General features: G+C 33.9%; 1 protein-coding gene across 1 annotated transcript in view; it reads left to right on the top strand.

Moving 5' to 3' along the window:
• Positions 1–21,082, top strand: part of LOC106464848 (protein argonaute-2-like) — a 105,545-nt gene that overhangs the window by 35,642 nt on the left and 48,821 nt on the right. The window contains exon 7 of the mRNA XM_022392645.1: positions 11,077–11,261. Within this exon, the coding sequence (XP_022248353.1) occupies positions 11,077–11,261 (185 nt within the window). The remainder of the gene's footprint in view (positions 1–11,076; positions 11,262–21,082) is intronic.

Here is a 21,082-nt window from a genome sequence, read left to right on the forward strand (position 1 = left end):
ACTTATTCCACCATCTGCTTGACCAACTATCCTTCCTCTAACAAAATCTGACAATTCAAGAGAACCTTTATATAATAAATAAAAGCATGCATAAAAATAGTTTTCTAGTACTTACAAGATTATGAAAATAAACTGTACCTGTGTGCCATACTTGCAAAGCCTTGTTGATTCTCTCAAACAGAGGCAAAGATGAATGAATTTTTGTGTATTTCAAATATCCATTTTAGAAAACGAGAAAATTATCTATTACCAGAGTAGAATCTTACAAAACTACTATAATTTACCTGGATTTCTAAGTAAGGTATATGTAGGTTAAATAAAATATCATTTTTCTTTGGAGCAATGACTTAGTCAGTACATTTAAGGGTTTCATATGGAACTATGCCTTCATCTGCCATAAAATTTACAAACAACTAGCATATTCATTTAGCTCAAAATGTGCCCTTTCTGTTGGTTAGAAACATGTACTTGAAGAGAGGTAGGTGTGACTAAGAAAGTAGCTTCAATAGAATGAAGGATAGCTAAGGCGAATGTGGTGGGTTTGCTAAATATATTAATATCTCATCAAAAGAAAAGGTGGAAAGTTCTTATTTTATATTCTAATTGGTTAGACACTATAGACATGAAATTGTAGGAATAATATTATGTTAATTGCACAAATATAACTGCATGTGTCGTGAATCAGAAAAATGAATATGAGCAATTTTTTTCTTATATTTCCTTTTGGATTAAGAAATTAAAACATATATAATATAAAAATTTAAATTATAAACTATACTTTGATGATATGTTTAATGACATACATTGAAAATATAGTTGTTTAATAAAATTTTCATTATAGCTCTGTAAAACATTGTGACATGCACACATTTACCTACCTACTGCAAAAGGGTTAATTCTCCAATAATCTGCCTTTATTGTTTTTAAAATGGAGACCAATTTACTAAATTAAATTCCTGCACCCTTGGATAGAAAGATTTAACCCTATGTGTGACAGAGTCAAAGGGTGCATATCAACATCTTTTACAATTACATTCAAGATTTAATTAAACAACTTTATTATAAATGTATGTCAATAAACTTGGCATCAAAATGTATTTTATTATTCAAATTTTAATATTATTGAAATATTAATATCTTAATTTCAAAAGGAATTATTTAAGCAAAAATTGTCAACCTTAACTCTTCTGTGTCACATGACATGCCTAAGCTATGATTTCCCCTTTCAGAATTGTCTAACATCAAAAATAAGTTGCTGACACCTACAAACAACTAGAAACAAAAACTACACAAAATGATAAGTGAGAATATAAAATTCTAACGTACTGTCTTCATGATTTGCTGAGATGTCATTACATTTATCAAATCCACTAGAGAAGCTCCTCTCATTTTTTAATGCATTTCAAGCCAATTATTGTATATAACATCTGCTTGTCTGATGGACATGTTTATAGTCAATAGAAAGAGCACATTGTAATATACACAAATTATAAGCTTGTTTGTTTAATTTTGGTGATCAAAGACAATAGTCTGAAAGAAAAGCTTGATGTTGAGTAAAGTTGTTACTCGTAGCAGTAACAGAATTTTTGTAACCTATTGCTCAGTTAAAAATCTAGATAAATTATAGTAGTTTTGAAACATTCTGTTCTAGTGTCTGATATATTTTTTGTTCTGAAATGTATATTTGAGAGCTACATGAATTATTTCTTAGATAACCAACATAGTGAGAGAAAAGTAGAGCTATTAAATCATAAAATGTGAGTGCAAAACAAAAGCCCTCAACTCGGATATAGATGCTAAATTTCTTGTTTTATATATAATATGTATATATATATATATATATATATATATATGTGTGTGTTATTTATTGTTAAATTATTTTTAGTCAAAATTAAGTAAAACTTAAAAATTAGAAACTTCCAATATTTGATAATGAAAATAAAATAATCAAAAATTTTATGACCTTAAGAACTCTAGCTCATGACCTCAAACTGTATTTAATTTGAATGGTTTGTTTAATATATCTAATTTTATGTTACAGCATATCATGACCTTTTGCAGTTCCATTCAAAATTTATTATCAGAGTATAAACTTTACATCCAAATGTAGTTAATTAATCAAGTTTTAATATTATATAAGTCTTACGATCTTAAATTTATATGGAAATATTTTTAAAAATCCTCAATTTCCCCGTGTATGAAAATCGTGGCATTTGTTCTCTAAGTCTCCCCCCTTCTCTAATTTATTTACCACCCTTTTCTGAAGTACATAATTTAACATAAGTTACTTATTATGATATAAATATTACTAAGACAAACTCAATTTTTATAGCCTTCAATCTTATTTGTTTACAGTCGTAAAATAGAAAATTAAACCCACTCCCCACACCCACCCATCACATTTTTTGCTTACACAAATTGCCAACAATTCTCTCTGACATTTTATACTTTATCATTTATAACCAATAATATTACAGAGTTTCAGTCTGTTGAATCACATATAATGCTCTGTTGTTATCAGTACAGAGTACTGTCAATTTCATCTTCAGTTTGAAAACTAATCTCAGAGCATTCAGATTGAACAGCAAAGGGAATTAATTTAAGCCCCACTTGTTTTGGTTAGAAAGCCAGTTAAATTATAATAGTTATAGGACATTGTTTTCTTTGTGTTTGTTATTATTATGTGTTCTTAGGTGCAGTATTTAAGTAAATAAAAATTATGTAATGTACTAGCACCAACATTATAATAGGTAGATTTAAATTTCATTGCCAACCAACAGTAAAAAAGAAGAGGTGAAAGGTAAGTACTGTATTTCTTGTTTTTCATTTATATTCTTTACATATTTTTATGAAAGTAACTAAAATGTTAAAAATAGAAATTTATTAGGTAAGATAATGAACAATAGTAATAAAAGTTCTTCACAAGGTATGGTATGCTCATGAGCAGTTCTTGCATTACGTCTTTCAATGTTGCAACTTGAACTACAGGTTTGCCAAGTGATTTACAACTTCTGTGGTAAGATTGTTAGTTAGACATGGTTCAAATGGCAATAAACAATAACAAAAATGTATAAACAGATGTATACTGTTATGAGCCTTAAGTTATTTAGGATAAACAATTGTAGTTTTATGTTTCAATCTGTAGTTATTATAGAATGAAAAAAGGTAATTTATTTTGTATTTTTTATGGTAGTTATAAGGTCAGTCAAATTAACTGAGTCCATATAGAGTTACGGTAGAGAAAGTAACAGATAAAATATAGTTTGTTTGTTTTTTTAAGTTTTATATTTATTTAAGAGGTTTCAGAGGTTATGCAAATAAGAAATTTTCAGATGAAGAAAAGTAGTTTTAATCTTAACTTGAAAATCACTTTACACTTAGGGTAGTCATCACTCTGACTCCATATATTTTCAAACAAATCTTTATTAAAAATACTTAATTAAAAAAATCTTAATTTTTTAAGTACAAAAGTTTTGTAATTTTTGCTAAAAGCTTGCTAAATCTTGGGAAGATGCATTAAGTTCGTACAAAGTTATATTATACATACCTTCATGATTTCATAGTGGTTACAAGGTCATATAAGATACACTAGCCTGTGTCCATAGGGAGTTAACCAATAGGTTTATCAATTAATTACATCTGATTAATCATTTGCATGGTTTTTGCGAAGCCTTAAAAAATCTTGAATATGTTCTGAAGGTTTCAAAATGTCTTAACTCAATCCCAGACCAAAACAAAATGTTCAAACTGTATAGATATACAAGAGTAACAAAATGTGTCATGTTAGCATATGAGCAACATGCATCATTGTGAAACACATTGATATTCATAGTAAATGCATTAAAAGTTGTATAAATAACTTACAGAGGATATCTGAATAATTTGTTATTGTTAATATATTTGTTATGTTTTTATCAGTTTGTTGCAAAAATAGATCTTTAAATTTTCTAAGGACTGGTCTTGAAAGGTTTTCGTTTGGTCAGTTGACATCTGCAGGAATCATGGATTAGTATGTCTCCTACAACTCTCCACCTCTCCAGAAAATTTCTATACCTTTCAAACAGATGTAATTTAACAAACAAATATTTTACACAATTCTCCAAATACCAAACAAAATAAACTGAAAATAACAAAACATTTACAGTAATTGTAAAAAAACTCATAAACCTATCTACTTTCTATACTAACACGTGATAGTCTAATTCTTGCTGTATCCAATCTTATTTAAATGTTCTTTACAGCTATTTTAAGAACTGTGTTTTGTTAGTAAATTATCAAATCACTAGATGCAGCACTATAAGTTTCATCAAAGGCCTGTACAAAAACTAAGGGAAGTATTTGAAAATCAGGAAATGGACAATATATTCCTGAGGAGTAATAGATTCTTAGAAAAGTAAAGGTATTCTTTTGGATTGGCAGACAGAGTTTATAAAAATCAACAAGTGGGTTGTTTTGTTTACAAGCAAGTCTTTGCTGCTGTGCAGAAATGAAAATATGAACTTTTTCTTTGTAAATTACCCTAAATAAATCTTGGAAAATTAGAAAATATCAATTCCAAAATATTTTTGAGTTTGAATTGTTGAAATATGATTAGAATTAACATATAAAATAGACTCTAAAATCTGTGTCTCAAAAATATTCTACTAAGTGGTAAACAAATATGAGGAAAATGGGTCTGCAGAATACAAGCTCAGTAATTTAGAATTAACTTTTTTTTTTTAATCTTTGTTTATGAACTACATTGTTTAACAAGTAGAGACAGCAAAGTATTTATTCACTTATCAGTTGCCTGTTCCAATAATACAATATATACTTTTCCAGAGGTATTATTCCAGACAATTCACTCCTGTTTTACATGTTTTTACAAAGTCGGAGCCTTAAATGATGTAACTGTAACAACACAGTTACTCAAACACTTTGTAACCAACCAGAGGAAAGAATAATCATAATTGATTTTATTTATTAAGTAAACATGTACTTAGCCAAAGTAAAAAGCTTGTTTTCTGGAGTTTTTCAAGTAGCCTAATCATAAAGTCAAGGTAAATAAAAATTAGAATAGCATCAATTTATTTTGTAAAATAAAATTTTGATAGTCACATGTGTGAAAACCATTGGGGGAATGAAACTAGAAACAAGTAACAACAATGTTTTAATTTTTCCACAATACCTACAGTAATGTTTCATTTTTACAGTAAACTTACAATTAACTTTTTCAAAGTTGTGTGACATTGAAACCAAATTTTCAGTAATTTTCATATTAAAGAAGAAACTTTCACTGTAATAATATAATATTTTGAACTAATCAGTGTTGACCATTTAGTTGTAAAATGACCTAAGTAAGTTTAAATTACATAAATATATTTTGTAGAATCATGTTGTTTTTGTAAATGATTGGCTCAGTTGCCAGTAAATATAAAAGTAATCATTTTTTAAATTTTTACCAAAGATGATTCACTGTGGGAATTTTACATGCTAAAAAAATTATTTATTTCTTAATCTATACAAGTGGAAGATGAACAGATATTTTACATTAACCATGCAATTGGCTTGGGATTTTCAAGATTTATTTTGTTTTTGTTATTTCTTTATTTTTTTATTATTAAATATCTATCTCATATTTATGACAAAATGTCATTTTGTTTTTGTATATATATATGAGAATTCTTGTGAGAAATATACTTTTTTATGTGATATCTTAATTTTATTGTATATGTGATAATGGTTAATATTCATTGCACGATGTTAGATGGTGAGTAATTTATGTATGTAATTCAAGACTTGACTTTTTATAACAGTCAATTCAATGTAATAATTTCACCTCTTAACAGAATTATATAGCAGAAATCATGATTTATGACTAACGATGCATTTTAATTGTATATCAAAGGTGAATTATAAGAATTGGTAAAATTAATTTCAGTAAAGGATTATAAAGCCTTACAACACATCCCTATTGCATACATAGTGCGCTTCATAGATCCAGTGTCATGAACATTGAGTTTTAATACTTGGTGTTTTACTTGATAAACAAAAGTTCTCTTTACATTGAAATATCAGTTTATTAAAACAGATGGAGCAGGATTCAAAGGAAAAAGTATCACCATTGCTTGCATGTGTTAAGAGGTATCATCAGGCAATAAAAGTTGATGTATGCAAACCAGTAATTTATATCACACAGAAATAATATAAGGTTATTATATTACAAGCCCGAAATTAATTTTTAAATTAATAATGTACACTCTTATTTTATTGTGTCAACAGTGACTTAAAATTATCATCATGGATTTTCTGTATCATATTATGACACACACAGTTACATTCAACTTAGTTTTGCCTGAAAGTCTGTAAGAACTTGAATCAGATATAAAACATTATGACTGTGTGAAGTATACAGTAAGTATATTATTGAAGGTTCTCTACAAGTTTAGCTAAAGCCTAGTACTCAAAATTGTCATTGTAATCACACCTGCTTTTTATGCTACTGTTCTAGTCGTGGAAGTATCTTATGCTTTAAAGTTTGTAGAGATCTTTTGCTGTGTAATAGTATATGTTTTTTTAAATAATCAAACTTTATTATGCTGATTTAACATTACACCAAAAATAATATGTTTACCTTACAATAAATAAATCATGTAGATTCAAGAATGAAAAGTTAAGAATTCATTTGTTAGGCCAAATCTAAGGTAGCTATATCTTTTATGTTAAACAAAAATATTAATATCAATTTTCTAATACAAATATATGTGAAAATTTGACATTTGGCTCTTTGTAAAGAAAATGTTGTGATGGTGGAACTGTCCTTGGCAAAATGGGACATTTGATAATTAGTTCAATCTTTGCATGTGGAGTTTTTGGAAACTGTATTTTCTTTGCTAAAGATTTCTAAAAGATATTGATTATGAGATACAGTATTTTAAAGTAACATAGCAACAGATTAATAAATTGTATGTTACAAACCAATATATCAAGAAATCTGTCTTCATCACCATATGTTTTATCAGTAAAACATTCAAAATGTAATTTAAAAAGAGAAAAAAATATAAATTGTCATATTACCTCAGGAGATTGTTCACTGTGCAAGGCAAGATTAGTTAAATTTAAAGAAATCTTTATTTACTGAAGAATATAATGAAAAAAGTATCACATAACACTTCTTTCTTTTTTTTTCAATGGTTTATTAAATTTTTTGGCATATCAAATAGATTTTGTAGAGGTTTTGCCTACAAGGAACAAGAGTATTAGCTATATTATCTTTCAAATAATATTCCTTTTATGGGAAAAGATGAAATGTGACAAATGAGTCACAACAAAAGGGTCTTCAAAAGTTGTGGAAAGGGAAAATTATGAAGAATCACAATGAAAATCCACATTGACAGCATTGTTTTAAAGTGTTGTATTTGGGATGGGCTTATATATGATTTTAAGGCTATTATTTTATTGTAGTGTTGCCATTTTTTTATCTCTTAAGGATCTAAGGAAATTATGATAGGTACAGTTTGCTTCATGATTTCTTCTCTAAATGTTTAAAGATTTCTGTTCATTATTGTAGTGTTGCCATTTTTTTATCTCTTAAGGTTCTAAGGAAATTATGATAGTTACAGTTGGCTTCATGATTTCTTCTCTAAATGTTTAAAGATTTCTGTTCATTGAAAATTTGTTAGAATTTCTGTTGGTGTTGTACCATGTCATTGGAAGCTATATCCTGTAGGCAGCGCATGGGTTATGAGCTGTAAGATCTAATGAAGAGTGTGAGCTCAAAACGTCATCCTCTTAAAAATATAAAAGAACTTGGCAACTGTTTAACCTGTTCTTTAATTTGTATATCTTTTTCACCAATGCATTTAACTATTATATTTTGTTTTAGAAAAGGCAGCTTATGTCAGGTTTGATTTACATCAACAAACACATAAAAATTGACAGTTTTTTGTAACACTTCTACTGTGATTTTGTGATAGGTTTTAACAATTTCTGTGTACTAACAGTTTTATTTTTGTTAGTTTTACATCAGTATGTGCAACAAACTGTCCTGCTCAGTGAAATTTGGGATTGTTAAACAGCTATTTTAGTCAGATGTTGTCTGTGACCAATTGCATGTTTCATATTTGCAAATAACTGATGAGTCAGTGAAATTATTTATTATGTATTTGTTTACACACTAGAGGAATTTAGCATTGGCTAAAGAAGCTCTACTCCCTCCAATAATGAAATCTCATTGCAGCACATTTATCAGTGTGCAGTCCAAGTAACATTGCAAAATTCCTAATTTTTTTATCATCAGCCACAGGGAGGTCAGTCAGCAGCAACCAGTTTAGCTTTATGCTTTATTACTTTTAATTATTGTGTATCACTTTTTGTTTAACAGCCTGGTACTCAATGTTAATGAAACTATTTAATATTACTTTTACTAATAATTGATTTGGGGGGGGTGGAGCAATGATCCTGGCGTAGGCTCTTCTCCCTCCAATAATATCCTAAGGGTATTTATAACAGTCAGTCCAATTTGACTTAAGTAGCATATTTTCATGCTTGCTCCACTTTCATATTCCACCCTCTTTCCTCGAGTTTTTCAAATGACTAATGTGACACTCTTGTGTCTTTTTCTGTACCATAAATCTACATGCTATTCGTTGATGTCATCTTTTGGAGATCTTACCAGGTCAGCCAGGTCTCTTTACCTGCCATTGTGGGCAGGAATAAAAGTCATTATCAGATGAACCTTAGGTCTCTTAAACATTTTACCCATATTCTTTGGGCAAAACTTGTCTCCAATCTTGTGATGAGGTTTAGGGCTTCTGTCAGGAGTATGATCCTCTCATGATCTTGACTTTTATTTGTCAACTAGACAAATGTATCCTTATGTATACTTCAGTTCTGCTGTAAATGAACTGGATTACCCAGTTTTTGTTGCTGACCATTGAAACACTAAATATCCTTCTCTCCACACAGCTGCTACCTATGTAGTGATGTCTTTTCTGAGTGTGCCATTCATTGCTATGATAAATGTTGGTCTATGCTCATATATCCATTCCACGATCTTGACTGTGTTGACCTTCTCTAAACTTTCCCTCCACATCCTGTTGCCAGTTGTCATTGTGTTTAACTTAATACCATCTGCCTTGAACCACTCAGTATGCTTGATGTTTTCCAGTGGACATATCTCCTCTACATGTTTTTTTCTGCTGCTGCTGCTTACTGGACCATGACTTGACCAATTTCAGTCTCAATAAATACTTGGTTGGCTAGAATTCTTTGTCTTGCAGTATGCTGTTTAAACCAAGCCATAAGAAAAGCATAGGTTGTTAGTTTGATTTTTCCTTTTGCTATTTTCATGATTTCATTTTGCAACTTCTTTATCTTGATCATTGCTGACTTTGCAACTGATGTAAATAAGTTGATTCAACACTCCATTCTGGTCATGGCTGTTGCTCTCCTCAGATTCATGAGGCTCCTTTGCTGCGCTTTCTGGGTTGCAGTGTATTTGAGAAGGGTAAGACTTCTCTCTTAGATGACCATGTGGAGACATTCTCAATCTGCAGCCCATCACAATACCCAAAAAAGTGATAACTTATGTGCGGAACTCATCTGTCAGCATGAAAATAGAGGTATCTATGTGAGATCTGGTAGTCACATCCAAAAGGCTTTTGCTTGTTTCTTACAGGCCCTCCACTGCTTTCATTGGTGTGTGTGAGATGATTTCAAAAGTTATGTGCTGTGGTGTCACTCCAGGGTCTTCAACTTCACTGACTAAATCAGATGTGTATATGTTGAAGAAGATGGGACTTAGTGGTGATCTCCATTTGCCAAATTTTAACCAACAGTACCTGTTGTCTACCATAGCCAATATTTATCATAATATACAAAACTCCCAAAGCTTTTAGTTTCATTCTCAAAATGCCAGTATCCACTTAATTGCAAGTATTTCTAAGGTGAAGCAGCCAAAGAGCATAATGCTGTGTTTGACTGCATAGACAGTTGAGGTAGTTAATCTCTTTTAGTCATACCACTGTCTTCTGGGTGTCACACAAGTTTTTTAGCAGTTACCTTTTTTATTAGTTCTACCCTTACATTGACATTGCAATTAGTCTATATCCCTTTAGTCTTTTAAAATGTTTGTATAAGATGATTTTTTTTCACTTTCTTGTGTCCTACAATTAAATATACTTAGATGGTTTGTGTGTGGATACTCTTTCACCATTATAAATGTTAACTGTGTGTGATCAGCTAACCAAAGCTTGCTGAGGGTATACAATACGTTGTTATATGGTGTTTTCTGGTAGATTCTTTTTTCTTTTGAGAAATAAAAACATTGTATATGATAAATGAAACTTTAATATTCAGACTGGAAAGGAAGAGAATGGGCATTTAAAAGAAGTTTTAAAGTTCAGATCAAGCATTTTCAGCCTGTGCTACATTTTGCACTTGCCTTATATTTCATATTCTATGAAATTACATGACCCACATGCAGTATATCTTTACTTTTTATTAAAATTATGAAAAATTCAATATTTTGTTCCACTAAACAAAAGGAAAATTTAATTGCTATCTATGTAAGTTTTTCTGCTACTAATTATTTATTGTTGTTAGTTATACTGTGTGCACTGTCATAATAATATGATAAATGATTATTTGAATATAGCATTTTAAGCAAATATATTTCTCACATAACAGTTGTCATTCATTTCAGCTAATATTGCAGTATAATTTTCTGTGTAAAATACAGTTCTCTTACACTTAGAATGATTGCAAAATCACAGTGACTAAGCTGTAGAGTTCCTCACTTTTTCTAAACTGGTTAAATTGTAAAAATGGCTCACAACTATATATTATTTATATTTTGCATAGATCTTGTACATTATAAAAAAGTTTGAGTAGGTGTAAGACCATAGTTACCAGTTTCTCAAATTTTAAATAACTGTCAACATACCAAACATATGAAACAATATTGTGAAAGAAATGTTTCATTTTCATAGAATAAAATCACAGGAAGTGGGAATTTTGTGACTTTTTCAGTTGTCTAAACTAAGTGATTTGTGGTTGTTTTTAAATGTATTATTCTCTGATTCATTTGATTGCTAGAAATTTCATCGAACAGCTTCAGAAAATAAGTAATGATGCAGGAATGCCAATTAATGGACAGCCATGTTTTTGTAAGTATGCCACGGGTCCTGACCAGGTGGAGCCAATGTTTCGTTACCTCAAGTCCTCATTTCAAGGACTCCAACTTGTTGTTGTTGTTTTACCTGGAAAAACTCCTGTGTATGGTGAGTTTAATAATTTATAGTCTACTCTAGTCCTTAGTTTTAAAAATTGAGAACAAATAATGTTTATCATCCTCTTGGAACAAACAGTACCTATTGGATAGACACACATCAACAACAAAAGCATAACCTGTTGGAAACCTAACTTTCCAAAAGTTGGCTTGTATACTATCATGTTCTTTCAACCATCACCTGCTCTTAGACATTCCTCCTCATGGCAAACTGCACACTTTAAACACCAATATATTTTACATACACAGAAAAAAAATTATTTACAACAATCTGTTTACAACTTATAACTACAAGTAAGATTTCAGTGCTCAAGGTACATAATCTTGACTGCAGAAGATGATTAAAAAATTATTTTGTAGGTGCTGTAATACCAACTATAAGCATTGTAATTGACTAAAAGTTATATATAAGCAAATTGTAAAAACAATATCAAGATACATAAATACATGCACAAATTAATATACTTTTAACAGTGGTTTGGACCACAAGTGGCTCAGTAGTAAGCTTGAAGGTTTATATTATTAAAATGAAGTTTGATACCCATGGTGAACAACTTGCAGATATTCCATTGTGTAGCATTGTGCTTAAATATGAAACAAGCTAACACAATGGTTTGATAATGATATTATAATATCGGACAAACTTTCTTAGTTGGTTTAAGTTATCTAAGTAAATCCAGATCTATGGTATTTTAGGTTACTTCTATAAGTATTTATGTACTTTTTAGTCTTTTTTTAACAGCTCTCTCTTTTCAAATAGTTCTGGAAGTATGAGTATTCTTTATTTTTGTACAAGTTTAGCAGAGAAATCTTGTGTTATCTTATGAAACGTTATATTCTTCACTTGCCCAACAAACAAAATATTAAAAAGCAGAAAAACTTAAAACCCTTGTTTATGACCCTAAGTGATTCACAGTTTTGAAATCTTCTTATTCACCCCAAAGTTTATTTTTTCATCCTCATCCCACCATGTCATTAAAGGAAGTTTTGCATCAAGATCTTTCAGTATTTGTGAATATCATGTGGAAAATTGCTGTTCTAAAGAACTATTGTTTTGTTACTGAGTCGTGTTCAATCCATTGCAATGCTGGGCATATACATAAACTTAAAAATTTTCAAGAGTACTGTTGCGTATCTGCTTGTTTGTTAATTTTCTGTAGAAATTCTTTCTGAGAAACTTCAGTGATACAAGTCCTTTCTTGATTAAAACTAGTTTATTCTTTCTCGGTACAAACTTTGTAATACACTTAACAACTTTTATAAAACACACTATAAATCACAGTGATTCACACACTTTATTTACAGTACCTACTGTTCGCTTGACTCAATTATCTATCTTTTCAAATCACGCTGGTTTTTCTCGCCAGGCTTATATATTAAAAAAAGAGGGCATCTCGATCATACTAGAGTTGCTGAATGCAGAATTTTCTCTGAAATTGTGTAGCTCTAGGTGGTTAGAGGATGTGTCTGTAGCCGAAAGGATCATCCGAGTTTGGCCAAATATCAAAAACCATGTGAAACAAACCCAGAAATTGCCCAAGAGTAAGCAGCCAACATGTCAACCAATCATTTGCAAACCTTGCTTTGGTGCCAACAAATTGAATTTCTTTGTGTCAGATGCCAAAGTCTTACTACCCTTCTTACAAACATTCCAAACAGACAAGCCAATGATGCCACTTTTAGCTGCAGAGTTTCAGAGTATTCTGTAAACAGTTCTTTCAGAGTTTATAAAGTTTGTGCTAGATTTTGTTAGGAATGTGACCCAGCTTCCAAAAGTAGATGCATGAAACAAAGACAATATTCTGTCTCAAAAAATTAGAAGTTGAATGTGCAGCTAAACAACTAAGTGGCCACACAGAGAAATTAATCAAGCTAGCTAACAGCAAATATTAAAGTTTCAGAAATAATGCATAGTTTTCCTACAAAATTTACATAAGAAACTGCTAGAGAGATACCCCATGAAATATTCTATTGTAAGAGGAATGAATGATTTAACCTATTAAACACCCATAGAAAGCAATTGTAAAATTTGAACTGGTTTTGCAAAATCTTTTTTAGCGCAAATGGTTCTCAGGAGGCAAGTGTGATGATGTACTCCACCAGTTTAAACTGTGGCTAAGAGGAGTTCAAGACTATTGTTCAGAAACTATGAGCTCAGAAAAGACAGACTTGAAGATTTCCTAAACCCATTACATCTTTTCACACTTTAGCTTTATCCTGATGAAAGGTTCTCTTCTTTGCCCATCTAAGCAGTGGTATGAATTCTACCTTGTTTGCTCCAGTTTTCATACCCCACTATATTGCCCTTAGTGGTTTTAATCATATGACTCTCTCCACCTATGTCAATACTCTGTCTATACCCAATCCATATATAAGCTCCCCATTATTCTTTCTTATTCACATCTTCTTGATGGCAAAAATTCCGAAGATGGTCTTATGTGTTTACTACAGGTTTCTCTTCAGCACTATTACTACATTTACATCATTTTCTTTTGAATTATTTTAGATCTTTTTCTTGGGGCATGAATATATGAATTTTCTTGATTTTATGAGACAATTGAAAAACAATTTTGGAGACTTTTTTCAATTGTTAATACTCGCATACATGTTTTAACACAGAGCCACCTGATGTTCCTTCTCTACCACCTCACAATTCTAATGTTTACCAGGCATTTGGGGGGTCTCCTTCCACAGAGGACATACACTTCTTCATACATAGAGGGGTAGATCTGATCTTTCTCCTCCTATTGGCTCTGAAGCTGAGTTTGTGGGAAATAAAGAGTGGAGTAGTGAGAATTTAGACTATTTTTCAGCACCTTTCTTTGCTCAGACAGCTGCACATGAACCTCAGATGGACATCCCGCCTCTTGCACTCTTTCTTACAACTAATATGCCATGTTTATATTGTTTTGAGTATTTATCCTGTAGCTCATGAATCTTCACCTTCTGTATTTGGAGAAACTAGTTCGTCTCATTACCTGGTCCTTCCACCTTTGCCAGACATTGGATCAGCATGCCTTGGCTTTCCACTGCCTGATGAACCCTTATTTGGACTCTCAGAGGTTAGACCTTCTACTTCGTATTTGGTGCTCTAGACAAGAAGCCACTGTTCATCTTACACAATCTCAGTTTTCCAGAATTGGTCTGTCACTTACAACAGTTTTCCTTTTTTTTTATCATCCTTGCAACTGTTGCCTGAGGCCTATCATAGATTCTCTTGTCAAATTTTGGAGGATCTTAACCGTTTATTGACTTCCACTTTGGTTGGTTTGTTTCTGATATCTCTTGGAGAGAGTTGCCTTACTGGATGGAGGTTGCCATCCTGCATTGGCCCTTAGGGATCTTTGAGAAGCTCCTTTCTCAGTCTATTTTGAAGAAATCCCAGAATCCATGGAATCTCGAGTAGATGCGGCCCATCTCCATTCTTCATTTTCTAAACTGGCTTCTCGCCAAAGTTCTTCTACAGGATGGGTTACTGCATCTCTCATTATGTTTCTAGACCTCTTGCTTTGATGTCACGATCCATTGGAATACAAGGATAATTTTGACCTTACCAGCGAGGATCCATCTCCACCGTTGAGCACAGATTTTGGCATTGGCAACTACCTAATGGGGTCTTGTCTCAGTGGGTTCATGTCTGTATGGGAGACATTCACCACAGATCAGTGGATAATTCAACTTCTCAGGAGGGGATTGGGCCTTCAGTCCACATCTCCTCCTCTGTCTCTCATACTGATTGGATTTCCACTTCCCAAAGACCCTCTTACATCCAAACATCAAGTACAAGCCATCCAGAATCTTCTGCACAGAGGCCACAAAGCTTGTTAGCTCCTTTCTTGAAGACTTTTATCCTCGGCTCTTTGTAGTACTGAAAAAGACAGGACAATTGACAACCAATCATCGACCTTTCTTTCCATTCCATGGTTCTTTTCACCTGGACTAGAGATGACAAAATTTGATGTTGCAGATACCTCCTTCATATCCTGAGCACCGAGTCTTCAAGATGTTATCTCTAATTGCACATTAATCAGGTTTTTCAGTTTTGTGCTCTACCAGTCAGCCTCGCTTCTGCTCTATATGTTATTTTGCCAGTTAGTCAGAACTTTTTCACATCATCTTCATTCCCTCAGCATTCATACTCACCATTACATGGATGACTGCCATCTACTCACCCCTTCCTGCCATTTGGCAGAACTACACTGGTATCAGAAGCTGCGAGAGCTGGGTGTCTTATCAAAAATGAGTAGTCTATTCTTACTCCCACACAGTACCTCATACATTTAGGGGTATTTTCAATTCCACACTCAGCTGTGTTCAACCTTCTTCTCCACCAGCATGCACAGTTCTATCTTGTTTGAGGATGTGGGCATCCATGGAATCACTCATTTCTTTAGGTCAGGCCCACATGAGGGCCCTTCATTGGAACTAGTGGAACATTTGCACAGATGCGCTGCATTGTCCAGTGAGCCTGTCGGACTCCAGTGTGTTGGATATCAACTGGTGGTTGAACAGGAACAACCCAACTGTAGGTGACTCTTTACCACCTCCATGACCAGAAATACATCTCTTCACTTTTGCTTCTCTTCATGGCCGGGGTGCTTATAGACAATATGAAATTCAAGGAACTTTGGTCTGTAGAAGAAGCTTCTCTTCACATCAATCTCTTAGAACTTTTAACAGTTCAATGAGCTATGACCAATTGTTGGTTGAGATGTTGCAAAGGAAATATCTGCTGAAGCTTTTTGCCAGACACTAATCATAGCAGAGCCATCTGGAAAATGATCCCTAGGAAATTGTACAGCTTATAGAATGAGTCAGATCAACATAAGCAGGTAAGGCAATCACTGATTGGCATGTCCTTAAGCCAGTCAGGAAATGTCACAGACCTACTGAAGGATGTGTAGATTGTATAGGAATTCTTTTTGGCAGCAAAGGACAGGTTTATGTGTTTTAATCAAGGTGGCTTCCAAAATATAGAGATGAAAGGTTGACAGTCCATTTGCAGTAATTTTAAACCTGCTATCTGTGTAGTTGTCAGCACAAGTCGGGTTCACTAGTAAATTCTGGCCAATTGCTGATTAACATTTTGGTGGTAGAACTTTTGTTTTACAGGAGCAACATTGTAGATTCTTTTCTTTCACACTCTTATTTCTTATGGATGTGGGTACATGTTGTTTAATTCTATCCTATAGTCTTTGTGAAGTGCGACCTATATACCGACATTTGCAGTGGCACGAGAATTCATAAATAACCATACTTTTCTGTGTGGTAGGCATCACATCTCTGTATGTTGCAGGCAACAGCTTATGTGTGGAATAAGCACAGTAGGGGTTCACTGCAGGAAAGCATTTAGTAATGGCCGCTTTCAATTGTTTTTCAAATTTTGTTGAAGTGTTACCAATTCATGGTAGTTTTAGGTAAACAGGACACTTGTTGGGACCAAATTTTGGGGCAGTTAAGAAGCTCGCAATTTTCCTTGAAGTAATTTGATTGATAATGTTTTCTGGATACCCATTTTCTAGTAAAAGAATTTTAATTGTCTTCAATTTGAAATCTAGTTTAGATTTTGAACAGATGGACTAAAGTAGTAATAAGGTTCGTTTTGCCAATTTTTGGACTGAAAGAATCCCATCGTGTGTATTGCCCTGTAAATGTAGGTTTTCTGTATATACTGGTGAGAAAACGAAAATCATCTTTTACAACTAAGACATCTAGGAACGGTAAAGAGTTATATTGTTTCTTTTCGAAAGTAAATTTGAGAGCCGAGTGCAACGAGTTTAGGTCTTGTAAGAAACTCTCACATTCGTGTTCAGTTTTAAAAATGGTAAATGTGTTGTCTACATAGCGGAAGTAAATAGCAGGTCTGGTAACTTTGTTGAATAGTTCTTTTTCATGGAAACCAACAAAAATATTGGCTAAGGCAGGTCCAAGAGGAGAACCCATGGCGACTCCATCAATCTGTTGATACATGATATCATTAAAGCTGAATTCCACCGAACGTGTCACAGTATTCATTAGTTCAATAAACAGGTCCTTAGGTATTGGAGTGCACTGAACTTCTCCACCATACAAAGTATCTGCACAAATTTTAATGGTTTCTTCCAGAGGTACTTTAGTAAACAGGCACACAGGGGCACACGAAGGGGCACAAAAACGATTGTTTAGGGTCAAGGTTAAGGTTCTGTATGGTTGTAGCAAAAGAAAAGGAGTCTTGAATACAGTTTTCTGAAAAGTATGTTAAAACCTGTTCTGAAATTTCCGAAAGCAACTTCGCTAATTCATGTTGTGTAGAGCCAATCATTGACAAAATCGGGTGGAGTGGTACATCCTTTTTGTGCATTTTGGGAAGGCCATACATGTGAGAACGTTGTGAGCCTGTGGGCCTTCAAGTTTTTTGTTGGATCTACTCTTGTCTTGGGACACTACAGATTGAGGCTTTTGCCACAAATTAGAATGCTCAGCTCCAGTCCTTCTTGTCTCCAACACCTCACCCTCTAGTTTTGCAAGTAGAAGTTCTCAGCCTGGATTGGACAGATCTTTATCTTTATACATTCCCTTCAATTCATCTTCCAACCACAGTTCTGGCAATGATTCACTCCATGTTCTGTCAAGTTCTTCTGGTGGTACCATATTGGCTAGTTCGGCCCTGGTGTCCACTCCTCCAGTAGCTTCAGGAGTGTTAACCTCTTCCCCATCCTCTCTGGCCATCTCTCTTACTTCATCCTTGGTCACACTTTTTCATCTACCATTTGGCATTATTCAACTTCGTGCCTGGCTTTTATGCAGTCCATCACACAACATCAAGAATTGACATCTTGAGTGGCATCATTATTAACTCATTCCATTCAACATTCTTCTTTGGAAGCTTATCAAAGGAAATGATTTACTTATCATCAGTGGTCTCTCAGACTTGGGTGTAACCCTTCATGTCTCAATTTTTGAAATGTTTTTTTGACAAAGGTTTGATGACTTCAGCCTTCATCTGTTGCCCTGTATAAGGCTGCCTTATCATCTTCTTTTCGTTTTTCTATACAAACTTTTTGATTCCCCAGTTTTGTCATTACTTTTCAAATCATTTCAGGTTATCCATCCTCATTGCCCATCCCAGGTTCCTAACTGGGATATAACCATTGATTCTCCATGCATTATTACGTCCACCTTTTAAACCTTTGGGGGTCATTCTCACTATATCATATTCCACTTAAAACATGTTTTCTTCTGTTATTGGCTAGCAGGGTTGAAGTTCAGTTGTGTTTGCACTCCATATTCACAGGACACTCTACCATTCCAACTATGTTTTGTTGTATCCAGACATGGTCCTTTCTATCCAAAATTGCAACAACTAGGGAAGGAGATAAGGCTTTCTCTCCTATTCATCTTTCGTTCTTTTCCAATTTATATGACCTTCTGGGTCCCAGATCATTTTTATGCTGCCCTGTTCTGTCTCTCCAATGTTATGTGGTGTACACTTAAGCATTTCAGGGATCATGTCACAGATTCTATATCTATTAGGGTCCTTCAGTTTCTCACAACTCATTCCCTGTCATTTTGACTAGTTGAATTCATCAGTTGGTTCAAATAGTTTACTCTAGTATTTAATTGGAAGAGCAGAGGTGTCAGGTCTCATCTCGTCCAGTTTGACATATATATCGATGTCCCTAACAGCTTGGTTGCATTGCTTGCTGGAGGAAATTGTACAGGCTAGTATGTGGACCACACCTTTATATTTACATGATTTAGACTGTCTCCTCCTCAGATGAGCTTTGGCTACCCCCTGTGGCTATTCTACACACCCCAGATTGATTATGACAGATATAAGTAATTTAATTTATTTTGTTTTCAGGAACCTTCTTTTCATTCTCATTTGTATCCCACTCAATGGTGATGCCTGGTTAGGTATACTTTTACAAATCTGCACTAGCCACCAGTTGACTAATAACTAAATTTGTGGTAGCAATGAGCTCTGTTGAGATGAGGTATTCCATGAGACCACCTTGGCACTTTCTGAGTGGTGAACAATTGTTCTATATCCAATATCACTTACAATACATGACCACCACTCATAGACTATCATGAGTAAAGCATAAGAGGACTTTGCCCATCCATGGTAACCCCTGGATTGAACAAATCAGAGTTGGTTTGCTTTTCAAAATAGGTAATGTGGTTCACCTATTGTACTGTTTCCAGAGCATTGTTCCTCAGGACTCCCCAATGAGAGCCCCCCACCCCCTCTTCTCTTCTAGGAGCAAGGGAATTCTTATCACTCAGTTTCAAGTTGCTGGAGTTGTAGACAGAGGTATATTCCTCCTGAGTGATGTCTGTACTCTTTATTCCACTCAAGGAGAAGAAGGCAAAACTGGTTACCCTCCCACCCTTAACCCTGGATGGTTTTCCCAGATGTTGGTTGGGGAGCAGGTCCAGCCAACGCAGGAGCCTTTTCGTAATTCTGGTTCAGAGATAACACTTTGCTATTCAGTTGTGTGAGCATGACCCTTTTTGGTCATTCTCTTAATTTCCGTGTTCATGGAAGAGGGTCCTTGACTCCATCTAATTCCACATGTGGAGTATCACATCCATGAGCCATTGGTTGAACTTCGTTTGTTCCACATCATCCTTGTAATTTCAGGGGCAACAGGTGTTACCTTGCCTCCCAGGTTGAAGAGTTAGGATCTTGGTTCATAATCCCAGGCCAGATGATCTGTTTCTTCAGGTTGAGTGAGGTATGAATTGCCTACATAATTCCAAGTTTGGTTTATTACATTCTGAGCTTCTTCTGGTTGGGGGGAAGACTTGTCCTGTTGGATATGGCTTGCCTTTCCTTTGTAATTCCGGTGACTCACATGCAACATTCTGTAACTTTCAGGTTGAATGGCTGGGCCCATAATTCCGTGTTCGTCTTGTTGCATTTTGTATTCCTTCAGGTTGGAGTGAGGGTTGGTCCACTTTGGTGTTGTTTGTCTTCTTTTCGTAATTCTGGTGGCTCGACATACAACATCCTTTAACTTTCAGGTTGGGTTCCGTTCATATCGTTATCATATTTGTATTATACAATTATATCATATTGGTGTCCCCATTCCCTATCCACTACACCTTGGATCTAGCTTTGAGTCCACAGCCCTATAATTCCAACGATGAGACATGGAACCTCATCTGTGTGGTTGTGGCTTTGATGAATTTCATAATAATGAACAGTGTTGGCTCAGTAGCCGGTTGGCCTTCACCACTCATGTTTAGATTTCACATTATATGGGCGAAGAGCATACCTGTTCCATAAGTAGCGTGACCCCCAATAGTGTGCTTTATTATATCTCAATATTGCACACCTGTTTTTCTACACAGACACTTTCTTTGTGGATCTTGCCCTCACTGGCCCATCCACCTGGTCAGTGTGGGATTCTAGTCAAAGTGTGAGGGGAGGTAAGTGTGTTTTGGAAGTTTACATTTTCCTCCTCTCAAACTATCCCGCCAGTGTTCAGGTCTGATAATCTTGCAATTCTTGAAAAAAGTGAATATGAAAGAATAACAGGTAAGTATTTTTGGAAATACATTTTCACTATAGGAAAATGTAAACTTTTATTGTGGAATTATGGGGCAAAGAAAAGTCATTCAAGGAACTCTGGAAAGTCATCAAAATGATGATCTTGTTCCAACAGAAAGAAGGTTCTCAATAAACAAAAACATTTTGGCTGACAACATAAGGAAGGAATGAAATACTGCTATACGGCCAAGGCGGGATATACGGTACGAGCAGAGACATGGTCCTTTCTTATCAAAACTTAGAACACTAGGGTAGGAGATAAGACTTCTCTCCAC

Source organism: Limulus polyphemus, unplaced genomic scaffold, assembly GCF_000517525.1.
Source record: "Limulus polyphemus unplaced genomic scaffold, Limulus_polyphemus-2.1.2 Scaffold1759, whole genome shotgun sequence".
Classification (NCBI taxonomy): Eukaryota; Metazoa; Arthropoda; class Merostomata; order Xiphosura; family Limulidae; genus Limulus; species Limulus polyphemus.